The 20,392-nt window shown below is 35.3% G+C and overlaps 1 protein-coding gene across 2 annotated transcripts; it reads right to left on the reverse strand.

Moving 5' to 3' along the window:
* Positions 1–743: 743 nt before the first annotated feature.
* LOC117909242 lies at positions 744–19,701 on the reverse strand. 2 transcript variants are annotated; one of them, XM_034823193.1, is made up of 4 exons: positions 19,328–19,701; positions 18,742–18,790; positions 1,370–2,543; positions 744–1,268 (listed from the first exon to the last, which is right to left on the reverse strand). In XM_034823193.1, exons 3-4 carry the CDS (start codon positions 2,489–2,491, stop codon positions 1,146–1,148), a joined length of 1,245 nt encoding a protein of 414 aa, XP_034679084.1. In that variant the 5' UTR covers positions 2,492–2,543; positions 18,742–18,790; positions 19,328–19,701; the 3' UTR covers positions 744–1,145. The 2 variants fall into 2 exon arrangements, with proteins under 2 accessions (XP_034679084.1, XP_034679085.1); XM_034823194.1 differs by lacking the exon at positions 18,742–18,790.
* Positions 19,702–20,392: the final 691 nt, after the last annotated feature.

A 20,392-nucleotide genomic window follows, 5' to 3' on the forward strand; every position in this document is an offset into this window, starting at 1 on the left:
CTTTTCTTTAAGAGGATTGACATTTGATAAAAGTTTTGAGGTTACTTTAAAAAATCTTTTCCATTGCTATAGACACTCAAAACACACTTCTGATTTCTGATAAAAAAGACTTTGATTTTCCAGAGTTTTTAATAGAAATTGTATGGAGCGCGGCTACAAGCTAAAAATGCTTTTATGAACAAATCCATAGTTTCCATACCTCATTTCTGCTCTAACTACACACTCACAAGCAGGTGCTTGTCATCTGTTTCCATGGAGGAAGTGATTCTCATCACTACAATCCACTCCAATTTTCTGAAGAGGATCATGCTTGGAGATATAGTCACACAAGAATGCGCTTGTTGCAATGCCATTTGTAAATAGTTGCAGAAGGAGAAGCTGTAAGCTGAAAGTGAACCAAATAACATTCACCCAGTTTTGCCCTGCTCCACAAAGATAAAATATTTTCCAAAAGGTAATTTTTTCAATAGTAAAGAAAGAGAACCACCCATATGACTAAAAACCCAAAACCAAACCCAGAAAAATTCAAGTCAGACATCACCAAACGCTTACATTAGACATCCCCCCAATGATTTAAAGAAAAGCTACTATGAACGTCTATCAACTGAGGAGCACCATTAAACTGCTGTCCGTTTAAGAAGCTGGAGAAACCCTAACCCAAAACTGAGTTTCAGATGCATTACAGTCCCTGTTAGTTACATGATAGAGACACCAACAGACAACCAAACTATTGCACCTGTAAATGCTACAAGAAAACATGTCCGCTTCTGAAACTGTTACCTTGTACCACTGAAGCATGTAAAAGAATGATTCATAATCATAGTAGGACAGCAATTACCCAACAAGCCTATTCCTATGACAAGATCATGACAACAAAACTGTAATCAGGCAATTTGTCTGTATTTAGTTACAAACTGAAAAGGTTACTATTAAATAACACTGGGTATTCTGAAACCCAAGGTTTAAATAATGATCCTCTGCAGCCCTTTAATTGTTCTTAATTCACAAACCTTTTACAGAGTTGAATTGTTTGACCAGATTGCTCCAGCACAGCACTTCACTGCAGGTAACATGAGAAGCAGAGGGGTGTATTTCCTGATCAAGTTGGAATCTAATGGGATCCAACACCTGATGCCTTCACAATTTTATTGTAGTGAATCTCCAGTAGCCTCTTCCTGGTTCCTTGGTTCATCAAAATCATGTCCAGAGCTAGTAGCTGCATCCTGAACTCCAGGTACCTGACTCTCCCTTACATAATCTGGCAAAGCCTTTGACAAAAAAAGTTTGATTTCAGTACATATACTTTGAACCTTTAGTTTCATAATGAATTAATAAATGATAATTAAGATCAATTTATAGTACCCTTTACCTGCAACAACTCAGTCATTCTGCTGGTCATGTTGTTGTCCAGATGTCGGGGAGCAGATTCAGTGTGGTCATGATGGTTTGGCTGTACAGCTTGGAGGGGTTTGACTATGAGGGCTTGATTCATATTATGTCCTTCCTCCAAGTTGTGGCCAGAATCCTGAATCTGGCCCTCTGATTGTGAAGGGACTTGAATTCTTTTAACAACTTCACCCAGCAGTGTCTCAAAGGGCATGTTAGGCATTCGCATTGACCTGCATTCAGCATCATACACAACCTCAGCAGGGGTTTGATGAAAAGTATCTTCGTTTTTCATGACCTTTGCAACTGCAGAGATCTGGCTGTTGGACGTTGAGCCATTTGATGAATGAGGACCTTGGAGTGCAGCTGCCAGCACTTGCTTGCCTTTTGATGCCGCTGGATTTGCAGCTTGGATATCGGGTGGAGGTACTAGGTTCACAGGAGGCGCCTCATTAGATTGACTAGCAGGTGGGAGTATAACAGGGACCAAGGTGCCTCTTTCACCCACTGGATGAGCAACAGTCTGGGTGACCACTGTTTGCACTTGTTTCCCTTTTGACACTGCTACTTTAGCAGCTCGGGGTACCACCCTAGGCACATGGTTAGCAGGTGGTAATCCATTCCATGGATGAGCAGTGTCATTTCCCTGAAAATTACCATGCTGCTCATTCCGCTCTCTGGCTTGAGGGTTATAGCCTTGCTCCTGTGATTGGTTTCCAGCTGGGAGGTGAATCTCATTCCTCCGGATCATTTGAACATGTGGGGCCACATCATTTTCAGATGATATAGGAACATAACGTCCTGGCTTGAAAACAACACCCTTCAGAATGGTGTCAGAGTTGCCAACCCTAACAGTAAGCAAGTAACCTGCATCAAATGATGCATCAACTACTCCAGAAACTACCTGGCCCACCATAGCATCATTTACAACATTAATTGGTTCTACCTGAAGGGGCAGGTTTGCATCCGCCCCCTCAAATCCAGGTGGAATATGAGCATTTTCACCACGTTTTTTACTCTGATCCTTTCGAGGACGACCCCTTTTGCGCTTTACAGGGAAATTTCCAGGAAAATCAGGGTTGCTTCCTTGGTTAGCTTCATTCATCTTTGGGAATGAAGTAACTTGCCTTTCCCAGAAGATTTTCTATTATTTGTTCCTGCAGACATAAGGGTGGTTCATTTTGTTAATAGGTAATAACCAATGGCTTAATGTTGAAAGTCCATATGAAACTCCAAGAATTAAAGATGGTATGCTTCAGATGACTTATTGAGCAAGTTTGCCTAAGTTACCTGACTTCGGTTTCACACAGAAAGTCAAGGGAGGAGGGGGACTCTATGACACTACTGTGAACCCATAATCCCTCTATCTCATGGTGAGTTAAGAAAAATAGAGTTTCATACATCTTCCTAACAAAAGGCCACCAAAAACAGTTTTATGCAAAGCAAGTGTGTGACATTCTCTCTAACCAGTCTCATGCCACTTTCAACTTTCTTGCTACCCGGATTCATTTGCCATTTGCATAAATTAATACAATTATTTCCCAGTTTAATCATTCTACTTCCATAGAAAAATTTTCACTTTTGAAGTATTGTAAATTCACCCAGAAGCCCAAGTTTGATATTGCCTGCCCATACAATTAGTTTAGCTTTCAAAAAGTAAAGACGAACCTATCTCAACAATCATGTTAATTCAATATTGTAACCAATAGAGAGCAAGAAACAATAACCTGGATTCAGCATGAATGCAGGTTCCACACAGAAGTTTCTTATCTTTTTCATGCTCTTATGCCTTATTTGTCCTAGACTGAATTAAGTGTGTCAAATTGAACACAGAGCATGCCCAAAAGTAAGAAATATGTGATAGCCTGATCACAAGAGCAGTATACAGTTTAAGGAACCCCATAATACAACAGCCCCTTCTTGGTAGCAACTAGCAAGAACCAACAGCTTTGGGGTCTTTTATTCAAAGGGGACTCAGTTCTCTGTACAGGCAGCCCAATCATTTGACATTATCTTATGGGCATGCATTCAGATTTGAAACAATTAAAAAATTAGACAAGAAGACTAAACATATTGCAACAGTAACACAATTACAGGGCAAACTCTCACATGACTTCAGTAACCATTTTTTTTTTTCTTTTTTGATAGGCAAGAAAAAAATATATTAATCCCACCTCACCAAAAGTGCAACAAAGTACACATGATTTCAATAACTATAAATTCACAAACCCAAACATTTATGAACTAAGACCCCAAACATAGTGGGAAAAGGCACAGGAAAAGGAAAAGAATAACCAATAAACTTTTGGAAGAGTTAAAAGAACAAATATATAGAAAAACTAAAAACAAAGAACATATATAACACAAACCAAGAAAACATACAAAACAAAGAAATAAATAGGCTTATGTTTTTCAAATTAGTTAAGGTCTAAGAATGTGCCACTTGAGCATCGAATCAGTCAAGAGTCTAAAAATGTGGCACTTTTGAGTACAGCTTTCACATAAGAAACCACTTATCTAGCGGATGCAGGCTTGAAGTGATGGCTATGATATTGATAGGTAGCTACATGAATCATATATTATTATTTGCCAAATAGGAAATTGTAATATTGGAAGGAAAAATTATTAAAGTTTGGATATTAGTTTCATTTACCTTTTAATTTCTTCGCAAATCAAGAAAGATTGGGATAGATTTCATTTACTAATGTTTCATATTTAAACTATGCAAATGCTATATCACAAGATAGTACCCATTTCTAAAATAAAATAGAATAAAACAAATCTTTACTGTGGCTGGTTTTTGTGCATAGAGATTGACAAATAACATGGAAATGCAGGTCACAAGAATAAAAGGCTCCTGCACCAACCAAAATAAGGCCATTGAAGAAATAATTCACAAAACCTAAGGTGTTACAAGGCTATTTAGTCCAAGTTGAAATAAAAATAAATAAATAAAGTTTAAAATTGCAAGTTCTGTTTTTGGAGAACTTTTTTAATGCTGAAAATTTAAGTAATCAAAATAAACAAATCTAATAACCAATTCAAATAAGACCACAAGCTAAATTTTGGGAAAGTGCACAGCCCCAATGGCGGAGCTAGCTTAGGCTCAAGAGAGGCCTATCCTCACCCCTCCCCTCCCCCCTGAAAAATAAAACCAAAAGTTGAATTTGATCCCTTCAACCTCATATACAATAGGAAAACAAGTTTTCCATTAGGCTGTGCACAACAGTTTTGCCATTTCCCAACCCTTCCCCCCCTCCCCTAGATTACATCACTGCATGGTCCTCCCCTCTATTTTCGGGAATTATGTTGACCTCCCTTGAACTTGTCTGCTAATAGTTAATGACAGTGTAAAATGACTACCAATAATGCAGCAACAAAATAGGGAATTTTATGATTTTAACCAATGATTAAAATATCAGAAATTATAGAAATATTGGAAATTATAAAAATATCAGGAAATATTGAATGAACATTTGGACAAAAAATATTTGTAGACAAAAATTGATCAAAACTCAGAAATATTGGGAAAAACTCCCAAAAATGATATATAAAAGAAAAAAAAAACAAGCATACACATAGTGAAGTAGTTTTATTGAAGAAAACTATATATGTATGATAAAATTTGTGACATTCAACAATAATTTGCATAACTTGAAAACATGTTTAATACTTAGTTAAATGTACTTAAGGATATAAAAGAAATAATGTGTGTGTGTGGGTGTCTATATATATAATTATTTTTTTGTTTAAAAATGTGTATAATTTTATTTACAAGTATATATTTATCTTATATTTCACTACTATACAAAAGAGATAAAGAAAGACATATTAAGAAATGAGAGTTTTTATATTTTTAACGATAAGTTAAATTAAATTTGAAAATAAAATAACTAAAATTAATTTATTAACAAATAAAGTATAAATATAATTTATGCACATGTTTTATCAAGGGCAAGCTTGCCTAGTTGGTTAAGGCCACAGCTTGCATATCAGAGGACCTGGGTTCAAGTTCAGCCTCCATTTCAAATTTTTTGCACGCATTGACCACGTTGACCAACCAAAAAATTTCTGTTGACCAATCAAAATATTGCCAAAAAAATCTGTCAAATTCCAATAAATTTAAAAAAAAATCCTGAAAATTCAGTGAAATTCATTGGGGCCAACTTTGCTCTCCATTTATCATGAGAGCCCTTCCAAAATTGTAATCACTCGTTCATGTTTAGGATGTAAGATCCTAACCAATCAAATGAGGAAAAAAAACCTAAATAACAAAAAGAGAATATATTTAACCAATTTTTTTTGAGCTATCTAAGACATTGATAAAAAAGATTCTAAATTTTTTTTTTTTTTTGATAGATAAACACAGAAAATTTTATTAAAAGAAGGGAGCAAGAAGGCAACCCGAAGCATACAGGGAGTATACACGAGAAGCCCCCACAACAAAAAACACAAGGAAGCATACACTCACCAACCCTCAATTAGAACCTAACCAATCAACAAAGTTAATTAAGGAGCGGGGTTCTCCATTTAAACAAGTCTTAGACCAAGAGAAAAGATTACAAACGAAGGAGATTTTCAATCTTTGGATCGACAAAGCCTCATTATCAAAAACTATCTTATTTCTTTCTTTCCAAATCGCCCAAAATAAACAAAGGGGAGCTGCCCGCCAAGTCTTTCCACACTTCTTGTCCACAAAGGAAGCGGACCAACCAAGGAGAGTGTCTCTAACCGTAAGCGGAAGGACCCAATTAACCCCAAACAACGAAAACACAAGATTCCACAACACCCTCGCCTTGTAGCAATGAATAAGGATGTGGTTTATTGTCTCCTCGTCATCACAAACACAAGAAGCACCTGTTTGCTAAAATCCAGCCCCTCCTTTTGAGTTGATCTTGGGTTAGCACCTTCCCCCAAGAAGCTTCCCAAGCAAAAAAACCCACCTTAGTAGGCACGCAAGGGCTCCATATGATTCTCCAAGGAAACGGGACTGCACCACCAGAATCAAGAGTATTGTAAAGGGATACATAGATGTATTGATTATAAAATTAGAATCTAAAAAGATTCTAATTTTATAATCAATACATCTATGTATCACAAACTCAAAACAACCAAAAACCCTAAAAGCAACACTTGCAAATGGGTATTCTATATGATTATATCATCAATGAGTTAGCTTCCAAAAAGCTTCAATCTTTGAGTTGTCTAAATCTGTATTCTGAACCAAACTTCACTCAAGCTTATGAAGTGAATATAGAGGGGTTCGGAAAATAGGTATGAAAGAATGAATGACATTCCTTAAATGCTTTGTAATTGCCCATATGAATGGGTATTCTATACTATTTAAAATCCCTTTTTCATTATTCAAATTTCAACATTCCTTAAATGCTTTGTGAGTGACCATATGAATAGCATGACAACTATTTTATTTTATTTTTGATAACCGTGGATGTCTAGGCCAACTTACGAGCACCTCGACTAATCCCACAGGGCCTTGAAGTTAATGACTGAGTAAACCTCCAGTGGCCCTGAGGGGACTCGAACTGGTGACAACTATTATAATAGCATGAAAACTATTATAATATGGTTTCTCATGATGACTTCTCAACTCAATCATTACTTAGTTAGAAAGTGGTAACTATCAATTAGTACACGATAAAATTCAATATCGGTTGAGATATTTGTAAAAGAATATTAGTTAATATCATAATTTAACTTACTCGGTTATTATTCTATCTCATTTTCCTCTATATATGGTCAGTTTGTTATCAGAACCATATTCAATTAGATGAACCACTTTTTCTGTGTCAATGCTCAAACTTCAAATCCAAATGGTACAAATGTTTTGGACAAAGTTTCTAGAAATCATATTTTAGTTTGCTCGATTTATATATCAAACCATATAAACTTGCATTTCATATATATTAAATCCTATATATAACCCATATTAGAATTGTATTTAGATTACAAAAGTAGGGATATGATAAAGCTTGCACTAACCTAAAAGCACCCTATTAATTCCTAATAGAAACTTTAATACCCATATTAGATATTCCACAACCATCATACATAAATTTCATGTCATATTAAATCCTTTGATTCAAAGAGAACTTCATTTCCAATTCACATAAAATTGCCATGCTAAGGAAGTAGGATGTTTGGGTACTTGTTCATTGGTTGAAATGACTGAAAGACTTCATAAAAAAAATAGTTGTGGAAATGTGCTAATGAGAAAATTGTCATTAGAGGAAATGAGCAAGATGGAAATTCAATTAAGTGGATTAGGGATGGTGGAATAGAATAATTAGAGTAAATGTTATCAAGCCTTAAGAACCAGAAGTGGAAACAAATCGAGTGGGATGGTAGAGATTCCACATAACAAGGAAATGAAGTTACCTATCCAACAGAGAAAAAAAACAGTTAACATAAATGTTTTTTTTTATAGGCAAAAAATAATACTATTAACAACGCCTAATCAAAAGAGGGCGCACCAAAGTATACAAGGAGCATACAGAGGTACCAAAAAGGCACATTTAGATGAAGAGATTAAAAAAAGACACCCCTCTTACATCAACATGAGGCTTACTGATCAATAAAATCTAGAATAGACATAGAGTGCCTCTAAAGACTTTCCTGTCCAAAGCCAAAGAGAGCATAAGGAGTTTTTGAGAGACTGAAGTAATTGTTCTTCATTGACAAAGGCTCTACAATTCCTCTCCTTCTAGATGGTCCAAAATAAGCATAAAGGAGCTACCCTCCACACTATCATGCGCTTCTTCCCACTTAAAATCACATGCCAACTTGATAACATTTCTGTAACTATAGCAAGAATCACTCATTCTACTTTAAACAATGAGAATAATTGTTGTCATAATGTTCTTGTTTCAACACAATGAAGTAGGACATGATTCCTCTACTTTACAAAGATTGCATCTATTCACCAAAGGTCATTCCCTTTGATGTTCAAACCACCTTTCTTCTCATCCATACATGTAATAAACCATTTCACCTAATGAGGTTTTTTCTCCCAAGCTTCCCCTTCCTAAAGAAAGTCTCTCTAAATCAACTCAAGTCTCAAGCACATCTTTTTTGGGATGATAAATAGGGACATGTAGTATATTGGCAAATTAGACAAAGTACTCTTAACCAATGTTAGTCTTCTACACTTTGAAAATATATTATTTCTTCCACATAGCAAGCCTTCTAATGAATCTTTCTTTCATTACCTCCCAAATTGCTCGAGACTTAAAAAGAAGCTCCTAGCAAAAGCCCCCAATATGAAGTAAGGAGCTTACCCTTTTTGCATCCTAATAATTAGGAACCTCTCATACTAGAATGAGCTTAGTTTTAGCTAGATTAATTTTTGGCCCCAAAATTGCCCCAAACCACATAAGATCTAACTCAAATACTTCATTTGCTATTCACAAACATCACAAAAAATGAGGATATCATCTACAAACAAAAGATGGGTCACCTCTACCCTCTCACTGCCCCTTCGTCCAACCTTGATATGAATCCTCCCTCCCTAGCCCCCTTTAGAAAACTACTACGAGCCTCTATTGCCTAAACAAATTGAGATAAAGATGATCTCCTTGTCTCAATCCCCTTGAACTTAAATAAAAAAAAAAAAAAATAGGGGTACGATTTCACCAACACAAAGAATCTAGCAATTGAGACACACCATTGGATCCAACCAATCCTTTTTTCCCCAAAACCCATCTTTCTTAGAACTATTAAGAGGAATTCTCAATTTATATGGTCATAAGTCTTCTCTATATCTAGCTTGCATAGCACATCTCCCTTAGAACTCTTCAATCTTGATCTCATGCCTCATTTGCAATGAACGTTTCATATAGGCTTTGTCTACTCTCCACGAATGCATTTTGAGCATTGGATACGATTGTTCCAATGACCGTCTTGATCCTATTGGCCAACACTTTGGTAGGAGTTTATACAATCCACCTACCAAGCTTATGGATCTAAAATATTTTAGATCAGCTGCTCCTCCTTTCTTAGGAACTATGGTCAAGAATGCAGCGTTTAAGATTCACTTGGACACGCCATGCTCATGGAATTCCCTAAAGAGACCCATCATTTCATTCTGCACAAAGTGTCACCTAAAATACCAAAAAGCCATGGAGAAGCCATCAAGGCCAAGGGCTTGATTTCCACACATTCCAACCAAAGCCTTGATGACCTCATTTGAGAAAGGTCTCTCCAAGCACCTTACCTCCTCCCTTTGAATAGACTCAAAACACATCTCATTGATACTAGGCCCCCATTCTCTTGTTTCTAATAGAAGATTCTTAAAAGCATTTGCCAACCCCTCCTTCAAATCCTAATCTTCTAAGAGCCTTACCCACTTTCTCACCTAAGCGTAAATGTTATTACGTGAGAATGTGGAAATGGATAAGTAAATTGTTTGAATCTTAAAAAAAGACATTTATTCTTGAAGAGTGCAGCAAAACGTTAGTGTTTTGGAAAGAACATTCAGAATATTCTTTTCTTTAAAAGGGGCAAATTGTGGGGATTTGTTTAGTTAGGTGTGGGAGGAGAAGTGATGGAATTTAGCTTTCATAAGATCTTTGAATAACTACAAAGTGGTGGTGAAGTAATTACTTTATCAAGTTTAATTGATCATGGCGAATTGGATGGAGAAGATGTGACGGCATGGAAAGGAATATGGATATTTACAAAGAAATTTTCCTCACAAACCCATAGGTAGGGACCATGGGAAAGCAATGCCAACCACTAGTCAAAGTTTCCTTGAAATGAGTTTTCTAAAAGTCTCCTCTTTGATGGAGAGGCCTGTTTACAAAGAAAGTTGATATTTGTTCTTTAAAAATTAACAAAAGACATTCCTTACGAGTTTTAGAATTAAGATAGCAAGCAATCAACCAATAAGCACTTACCATTTGTCACATGTAGGTTATGGACAAGATTGGCCATGATGTGAGACTAGGCGACCAAGTCCTAACCCAATCCTAGACCTTTATGCATTCCCATTTCAACCAAGGTCGTTATATCACAATTTCACAATTGGCCAACTTCACCTAATGTCTAAGGATGGCTTAGGATTCCCCAAACTTTGCCACAAATCCTATACATATGCATGAAGTATAGATAAGGTACTTGGATTGGAGAGTAAGCAACATTAACCACGTTGAACAAAGAATAATAGTTACCACATCCACCTTGCTATTGTAGCGCTTGAATAGAGTTCTAATCATTGGAACTTGAAATGCTAAGATGCTTTAACAATTGAAGGTTGGAGTTGGAGGGGTTTTCTACTTCTTAGATATGGAAGATGTTTCTAGAAGAGCTCTAAGCATGGTTGCTTTTTGGTATAGTCTGTCTATTATTCCCTCCTTGTGAGCCATGTGAAATCTTAGTGTGGGGTTTGCACACCAATTCTAAGATGGGTTTCCTTGGGTAGGAATCTATTTGATTCTTTCCATTAATTGGTGATGAAAGAGTATTCTTGTTAATTGGTGTTATCTTTGCAAGTTGAGGAAGGAATTGACAAATCACATCCTTACCCATTGTTAGGTGGATTAAAACCTTTAAGCCTTTCACTTTTACATTTTTTGTATCTCTTTAGTGTTATCTTTCTATGCATTGAAAGAAAAATCCTTGTCCATTGTTTGATGGCTCAAAGCCCTTAGGACTTTCTTTCTCCATTTCAAGTATCTCTAGGGTATTTACTTTCTTTGTCAACATGACTCATGAGTCCTTAACCAGTAAGCAAGGTGGCAAAGTAAAGCAGCCTTTTACCTCTTTTTGAGTGTATTTAGAAAAAACAAAATAGGATCAATTTTTTTGTAGCAGAGTTTTGTCATTGATTTTCTTAGAAAAAGGTTAATGTGTCATAGATGCCATTGATGGGTAAGATTTAATTTAGGCTTTTTGTTGCCTTGGCATAGGTTTCTTGCTTCTTTTTTCACCTTTCATTTGCTCCATATACACTCTGAAATGGGGTGTGCACCCTTTTGTAGTTTTTATATAATTATATAATTTCTTGCTTATTAAAGAAAATCATCGAGAACATATGCAAGCATATAGTGCTACATAATAATAATTACCATGAAAATGTAGGCATTGTCAGAAATGTATCTAACAAGAGACCTTTGAGCAACTAAACCTAGCAACATCTAACTTACGTCCAAGAGACAACTTTTGCAAATATGCTACCAAGTATACTTAAATATAAGTGGGATGCATCGGATCATAGGAAGCATTGATCACATCCGACCGGGTGCATGAATGTATAAGAGACCTAAATAGGAAAGCAAGTAGCCTTGACAAAATCCAACTATTCAACTAATGATAACCTTATGGTATGTTTATTAAATTTTTTGGGAAAAGAAATGGAAGGAAAGAGAATTAGAACAAGAAAGAAAAAAAATGTTAGAAATCAGAATGAGGAATTTTATTGAAGTTTTTACAAAATTATTAGTAAAACGGAATGAGAATAAAAAAATTGATTTTCTTTGAAGTGTTTATAATAGCAAAGGAAAAATAATGAAATTTATAATTTTACCATAACACCATTATCCATTTTATTTTCAAATTTATGATCACAAAGAAAAAACATGTTAAACAATTGGGCAAAGGAATAAAACGCATTTCTTGAATTTATGGCAATTTTTTTTATAGATTGGTTTGATTATATAGAATTGGGAATTATTTTTTAATATATAATTATTTATAAAATTAAAGACATGTAATTTATTTATCTCTTTTTTTATTAATAAATATTATTAGTGACATAATAAATAACTACAATATGAATAATGTACTATTATATTAGAGGCATAACAATTAATGTCTATTAAAGGCACAAGGGCAAATTAAACAATTTATTTACAAAATTTGATTTGTCAAATTTGAGGATAAATGTTTTCTTCAAATTAGAGGAATGGCCTTGCTCAAATGTAGTGGGGCCCACACAAACTTTTCATTCCAAAGTACAAGTAACCAAAGAATAGGAGAAAAGGAAATGACGCCCTTTCTTTTGATTCTAGAGGAACCAAGTGAAATGTAATTAGTGTGAGAGTGTGGACCAAGCATGATTCAAAGTCATGGTATTAGTCATTGACTCAAAAGGTATTGAGGCACATTGGTCTCCTTAACTCAAATCGGTATTGGGCAATACGCAAGATATGGTAATTTAATAGCTTAAAAATTCAAAAAAAAAAAAACTTAATGAATAGGATAAAACAATTAGATTTTTATTAATTAATTATTAAAATATATTAAATCTTTATCCTTTTTCTCAAATTTCAAGTATAATTAAATCAATTATACATCAATTAATTAATTAATAGTTTATATTTATAACCATATAAAAATACATGCTCATACCTTTATGTCCATAGATAAATAAATATCCCCATTTATCTTTGATCTATATTTTTAAAGTTTCATCCTCTACCCATACATCCTTTTTTTTTTTTTTTTTTTTTGATAGGCACCCTCAACCCATACATCTAATCCATAATGTTGTATAATATAATGCCAAATACTATAATATAATACCATATATATTATTGATATGTAATAAAATACTCAATACCGAATCTTTCCCCAGTCTAAATCTTCTTATCCGACTAACAATAAAATCTTGTTCTCAAGCTTTCTAGGTCGTCACCTTTAAGTACAGTTGGAGAAGTCTATGTAAGAAAAATCAAGGCACAATTGAGATGTTGTCACCAACAAAAAACCCAGCACTATCCAAGATGTCACCAATAGCAAAAAGGATTAGAAGACAATGATTGGAGAAAGAGAAACCATTGACATCAGATCATCGCTTCTCAAATTTCAATCTCCGCAATAGCACCAATAGGCAATGAAAAAGGCGATTTTGCAAATAAGAAGAAAAAGAGGGAACCCAAAACTTGATCAAGTCAAATGAGTTTTTTTACCAAAAAATCGATCAAGTCAAACAATTCAAGGCGAGTTAGCATTGAGTCAATGTTTAATATTGTAAATCGCAAATCAAGTATCAAAATCGTCTCAAACCTAGCCTTAGCTGAGTCATACCAAACTCAACCGATACTTTGAACCCCGTGATCAAGAGCAAGCAAACTTAATATCAATGTAGGCTAGGACTAAGAAATACGCTTCCTTAGGTGCCTTGGGTTATGAGGCTATCATCCAACATTGTATGCATGACGTTAAGTGGCCCACATCCCAAATCCCCTCATCAAATTTGCATCGTAGATTCATTTGAATGTCATATGTCATTTTCCATCTTGCCAATACGTCATTGTGAATTAGAAAATTATTATGTCATGTCTCATTTATTATTAAGCCTATCAATACCATTATGTCAAAATTTTTAACTAAACTACATTAATGTTAAATGTAGGCTAAGTTCTATGAGCCACAAGTGGGTAAAATTGCTTACAATAGTTTATAACTCTCATCCCGTTAACAATATATGAAACAACAACGTTAAGTAAATATACTTATAACCTGACCAAAAGTGTGAATTTCACTAGAGTTTCTTACATTAAAGTTTACAACAGTGACAAACCCACCACTCTAGGTAAAATTGAATCACACCAAAGTAACTCTTGATTTCATAAGAAAAAATGAAAGAAAAAAAAAAAAAGGCTCCCTATCTTGGATGCTAACTAGTAGTTTAAATTTTTTCTTCTTTATGCATACAATTAGAACATTAGTAAAGAGTATAGTACATTAGGATATTAAGTTTAGTTTTAGCTTCTTCTCATTAAATAACTTACATAAATATGAAGAGATTTAAATAGGCTGATTAGATTTTGTAGCATTAACAATTGTATTAGCCATAAGTTTTAAGGATGTCTATTAAAGGTAAAATTGCCACAACCTTTTTGATTAGGAAATTGAGGAGCACAATTCTTCTATCCTCAGTTTTTGTATACTTGTCATTTGCCTTCATATATGTTAGGATTTGGTCATTGACCTTCTTAGGTTCATTTTAGTCAATTCCTTAATATAACCCTTGCAGAAATTGGCTCCTACCCAGTTCATTTGGAATTCTAAAATTCTATATGAGGTTAAGGCTTTTGCATGACTTATGACCAATAAGAAGATCAATACCAATCAAGTGTTATATGTCAGAATCCCTTACAAAGCCCTCAATCTCATTAAATGTGTTATATACTTGGAAAGTAGCAAATCAAATGATCGTTGCCTATTAGCAATAGAACTTCAGCATAGGATTGATTGGATTCCCCCAAATGCGTGATGGATACATTGATAATCTCTTCTAGGGGCTTTGGTGGTCATTCCAAAGGTAGGGTTCTCTGGTGATTATCCTATTTTTGAAATGGTTTACTTAAAGTCAAATTTGAGGTCGATAAAGGCTATTTGGGACTTGGTTCACTTATTATGTTCTCTTTAAACCTTGATATCGATGCCTTTGCAGACACTTCTCTTAGCCTTCTATTGCTAGAATGGAACCATGGTCGATCTCCCAAGAGATTAGACCTGTGACCACCTCCAATGGGTAAGGTAAGTCAAACTTTATTATGTATTCTCTAGGAAATCTAAAACAATTAGACATAGGAGACATGACTAGAGATCCTTGTAGTCTAATGTTAAGAGAGCTAAGTCTAAATTGGATAAAATTTGCCATTCAGGCAAAGAATCAACTCTATAGAAGTCTAATGTAGGACAAGGCCTTGTATATTAACAGAGATTCTGGTGTTGTTATTTCATGAGTGCCCAAAAGGAGGAGAGATTCATGGAAATTCGATGATTTAGGCTTCTCTAGACTGCAGATATCAGTAAAGAGTTGTGATACTGTTTGATTTGGGTATAATATTTTAGCCAAGAGAGGAGGCAAAGCAGTTGATTTCTCCTGTAGAAGACTTTTTACCTCCTAGAATGTGTAGAGTGGTGTCCATATATGTAAATTGCTTTTCCCACTTTTATGTAGCTTTTTGTGGAGTAGTACAGATTATCTCCCTATCTTATCAACTTTTGTATATTTTGAAACAATTTCTCATCCTTCTTTCTACTTACTAATACAATGCAATGACTTTGTTGTTCCTAATTAAAAAAAAAAAAAAAGTAAGAATGTCACAAGCATTGTAATTTTAAGTATTTACTAGAAAATAAAATTCACAAAGGAGCAGTACTGATCTGAAGTTTTCTGGATCAATTTGATCAGGCGTGTAATTTCGAGGGAGGCAAAAGGTCCTTCCACACAGAAGAGAATAGGAAAATGGGTAAACCTTACAAGAAATTTAAGCTGTGGTAGTTTCTTTCCTGTGTTGAATTCACTCAATGCAGATGGTAAGATAGAGAATTCTTAACTGAAGCAAACCTGAAGATTTTAGAACAAAATAGAATTTGATGGCATAAAGCAGCACCTGCAAATTCTCGGATGATCCCTTCATTTGCTAAAACCATAGGCAGAAAGAGAAAAGGCAACAGATTCAAGATTTAAGTCAAAGTTAGGAAAGAAGGGGTTCAGTCCTAAATGGAGGAAATGGATGAGTGGATGTTTGTCCTCGGTATCTTATGCAGTATTGGTGAATGGTAGCGCTAAAGGTTGGGTTAAGGCATCGAGAGGATTAAGACAAGGTGACCCTTTATCCCCCTTTTTGTTTACTTTAATAGCAGATGTATTGAGTAGGATGCTTTTGAGAGCAGAGGAGAGAAATATGTTGGAGGGTTTCAGGGTGGGTAGAAATGGAACTAGGGTATCTCATTTGCAATTTGCCAATGACACCATCTTCTTTTCTAACACTAGGGAGGAAGACTTGCAGACTCTCAAGAGTCTTTTGTTAGCATTTGGGCATATTTCTGGGCTTAAGGTCAATCTAGACAAGAGTAATATTTATGGTATCAATCTGGATCAAGCTCATATTTCAAGATTGGCTGAGATGCTTGAATGCAAGGCTTCTAGCTGGCCTATACTCTATCTGGGTCTTCCTTTGGGTGGGAACCCCAGGGCAGGTGGATTTTGGGATCCTGTGATTGAGAGAATTTCAAGAAGATCAGATGGATGGAAAAGGCATACCTATCCTTCGGAGGGAGGATAACTTTCATCCAATCTTGCCTTACCCATATGCCCTGTTACTTTCTTTCTTTATTTAAGTTACCCGCTTCAGTCGCTGCAAAAATCGAGAGGTTGCAAAGGGATTTTTTATGATCAGGGATTGGGGAAGGCAAAAGAGATCATTTAGTCAGGTGGGATGTTGTGTGTAAACCGAAGGAAATAGGGGGTTTGGGTTTTGGGAATATTTCTCTGAGGAATCTCGCTCTGTTAGGGAAATGGCTGTGGAGGTACCCTAGAGAGGGTTCAGCTCTATGGCATCAGGTCATACTAAGCATTTATGGTTCACACTCCAATGGTTGGGATGCTAACACATTAGTCAGATGGTCACATCGCTGTCCTTGGAAGGCTATTACTCAAGTCTTTCAGGAGTTTTCCTCGTTTACTCGATTTGTGGTAGGAAATGGGGAAAGAATTCGGTTCTGGGAAGATTTGTGGTGGGGGGACCAACCTTTGGGATCCCAATATCCAAGACTATTTAGAGTAGTCTTGGATAAAAACATACCTATTTCTTCAGTTCTCAGTCCTACTCGTCCTTTCTCTTGGAATTTAAATTTCTGTCGTAACCTGTCAGATTCTGAGATAGAGGACTTAGAAGGCCTCATGCGATCTCTTGATGGATTGCATTTATCTCATTCGGTTCCAGATGCCAGATTGTGGCCCTTATCTTCCTCAGGGCTTTTTTCAGTTAAATCTTTCTTTCTAGCTTTATCCCAATTTTCTGGATCTCCTCAGGTTTTTCCTTTTCTAAGTTCGTTTGGAATTCTCAAGTTCCTTTCAAAGTGCAGTCCTTCATCTGGTTAGTGGCACACAAGAAGGTGAATACTAATGACATGCTACAAGTGAGAAGACCCTACAAAGCCCTTAGTCCTGATATTTGTATTCTGTGCATGAAGCATGGGAAATCAGCTGATCATATTTTTCTTCATTGCTCCTTGACGATTGGGTTGTGGCATAGGTTATTTCAATTAACTAAGATGGATTGGGTCCCCCCGAGGAGCATCCTTGACATGATGTACATCAAATTTAATGGATTTGGTTCGTCTAAGAGGGGGATAGCCTTGTGGCAAGCTGCAATCATCGCTCTTATTCGGATTGTGTGGTGGGAAAGAAATGCGAGGATTTTTGAGGATAAAGCAAGGAATTCAGAGTATCTTTGGGACTCTATTGTTTTCCTTGCTTCTCTTTGGGCTTATTGTTCCAAGGTTTTTAAGGGGACTCCCCTTAATGTGATACAACTTGATTGGCTAGCAGTGTGTACTCCATAAGGAGTGGTCTTTTTAGAGTGTTTGCTTGTTCTTCAGTGTATTTTTCTATAATTTAGCTTTCTTTGGCAGGAGGATTCCTCATCCTTCTTTTGTACTTATTTTTATCTATCAATAAATCTTTGTGTCGCTTCCAATAAAAAAAAAGAACTAAGCTAACAACCAAATCTAATGTGGTTTGACCACTCCAACTGATTATTCAGCATCCTAATTCAACAGCTGTCATCTGTTCCATCACAAAGAAATCTAGGGAGTAGACTTCCTGTTTGAACTTACATAGGAAAAAAATCAGCAACAAGTAGTCCCCTTTGTTGGGGTAAACTTCATTTATAACCACATTGAAAATAAAGACCTTCTGCTGATATTTAAAAATAAAATCTAGTCAAGTATTCTTATTTGATTAATGTCATTCCATACACAATCTGATCAAGATTCCATTAAAACATCCATTAAAAAACATAAGGATAAAACAACAACTTAGTCAAAATGTGACTGGTTTCTGAAGCAGTTTTCAAAGTTTTAAGGAGTCTTGAATTTCCCACCACGTAACATCAAAGTATCAAACTTCACTTCTCATACAACTTTTGTACCACTAAACTGAAAAAGTGCTTTTCATGCCAGATGACTCATCACCTACCTGTGACGACAATCCTGCTAGCAGGGAAGCATTTTGGATGCATCTAGTGGACTTGAGTCTGTGGAGAAGTAAGGCATGCTACAGAAACTACCACCAAAATACATGTATGCTTGGATAGCTAATTCTCAAGATAAAAAAATAATACTTGTAGAGAACATCACTAAATTTCCATAAAAATTATCAAACCATTTCCCATGAAAGATTTACAAAAGAAATTCTATGCATGTACATATGATTGCAGACACATAGGTTGAGCAATGAGGAGGTAAACAACAACCCACCAGGGATCAAAATTAACACATGTACATAAAAGAGATATTGATTATATTTAATTTCTCTAGTAATTTAAAGTCTAAAATTTTGAAAAATTCAACCAAAAAAAAAAATCCATTATTACTTACTGAACACTTTATCTCTTAGTCTTACAATGAATGTGTATAAAAAGAAAACCTGAAACAACAACACACACCAAAAAAGAAAACAACACCTCAGATGTTAGAAGAAGAAATGTTTCAAATTTCAACAAAATAAAATAAAATAAAGCAAATATATAAAATCAGAAGCATCTACTCTCATCAGAAGGAAAAAAAAAAAAAAGGAAGAAGAAGAAAGAAGGCATTGTTGTGTTTCTGAGAAAATGTAGAAGCTCATCACAGTTGAACTTACTAAAGCTAAAGGCTCCAATTTTATTTTATTTTTTTCAAACTTCTAATTTTCCTTCTTTTCTTCCCTGCTCTACTTTTTCCCAGCAACCAAACAGGCTGAGAAGGGGCAAAGTTTACAAAATTTCAACAATCTAACTCTACACGCTCCAAAATCAGCGCCATTTACTTTAGGGGGGGAAAAGAGTAAAAATTCAAATTAAAACAAAACCCAGAAGAACAGAAAATTTTAGGGTCTGATCGAAGAAAATAACATGCAAACAACAAAAACCCAAAAACATAATTAAGATGGCGAATTGGACCAGAAATTGAGGAAAGATCGTACCTTTCTGGTGTCCCAAATGAGAACGAGGTGAGAGGGATATGAGAGAAGAGCTTGGAAACCCTAGAATTGTCTTTCATGATGCCAGGATAGCCTGAAACGTTTTGGGGGTTTTGGCTTCGTGCTCTCAGAAGTGAACAGCAACGTGGGAGGCGAGAGGGAAAAGGCCAATGGGACCAAATGGATTTATACAGTCACAGAGACTCTCACATTGAGTGCCGATGTGCCCAATCAGAGATTGACGCGTATTCAGATGTTCGCATAGTGATGGGTCCCAGCGGTTCACCTATTCACCAATCAAATTTGGGAACTGCTGGCGGATTGGATTGTCCAAGAACTGAGACCCACAAAGCTCTGCTACTCGTGAAGGTGATCTAATTTTTCATGGAAATTTTGAGATTTTCGAGTAAGAAAGTAATGGAGAATGGGAAAATCTTGGGAAAGTGGAAAGTGGAAAGTCATTAAAACAGTTGCGAATTAGGTAGACTTTTCACTGTGTAGTTATGGTCAAAAGTTTTTGTACGGAAATTTTGAGGATTTTTTAGTCATTTAACTACTAGAAATTGTTTTTTTTTTAAATAAAATATTGGTTAAGGTTTTTTATTGTTAGTGCATTTGGCCATGCATACCCCAAAAGGAAAAATATTTGTCTTTTAAGATATAAATTATTTTCACATTATTTAAAACTCGTTTAACAATAATTTTAGAAAGCGTTTATAATTTTTTAATATTTAAAATTTTTTATTATTTAAGTGTTAAAAAGACTAGAAATATTTTTTAAAATTACTATCAAACACACTCTTAATACGCATACTAATCATAATGGTGTTTGTTTTATTGAATTTTGAATATGTTTGATTTGTCCAAATTGATGTTATAATGTCATTGATGGAATGGTGCTTTCTTGAACCAGTCAAGTCTCTTAAACGAAGGGTCCACATTGAGAAGTGTATTTGAGACCTCTTGTACCACACCCATGGACTAGATCATCTAAGACTTAAATAAAATACATTGACTTGGAGTAACTATATCTAAATATGCCCTAGCCTATAAAAAGTCATAAAGAAT

This window comes from Vitis riparia, chromosome 19 (genome assembly GCF_004353265.1).
Source record: "Vitis riparia cultivar Riparia Gloire de Montpellier isolate 1030 chromosome 19, EGFV_Vit.rip_1.0, whole genome shotgun sequence".
Classification (NCBI taxonomy): domain Eukaryota; kingdom Viridiplantae; phylum Streptophyta; class Magnoliopsida; order Vitales; family Vitaceae; genus Vitis; species Vitis riparia.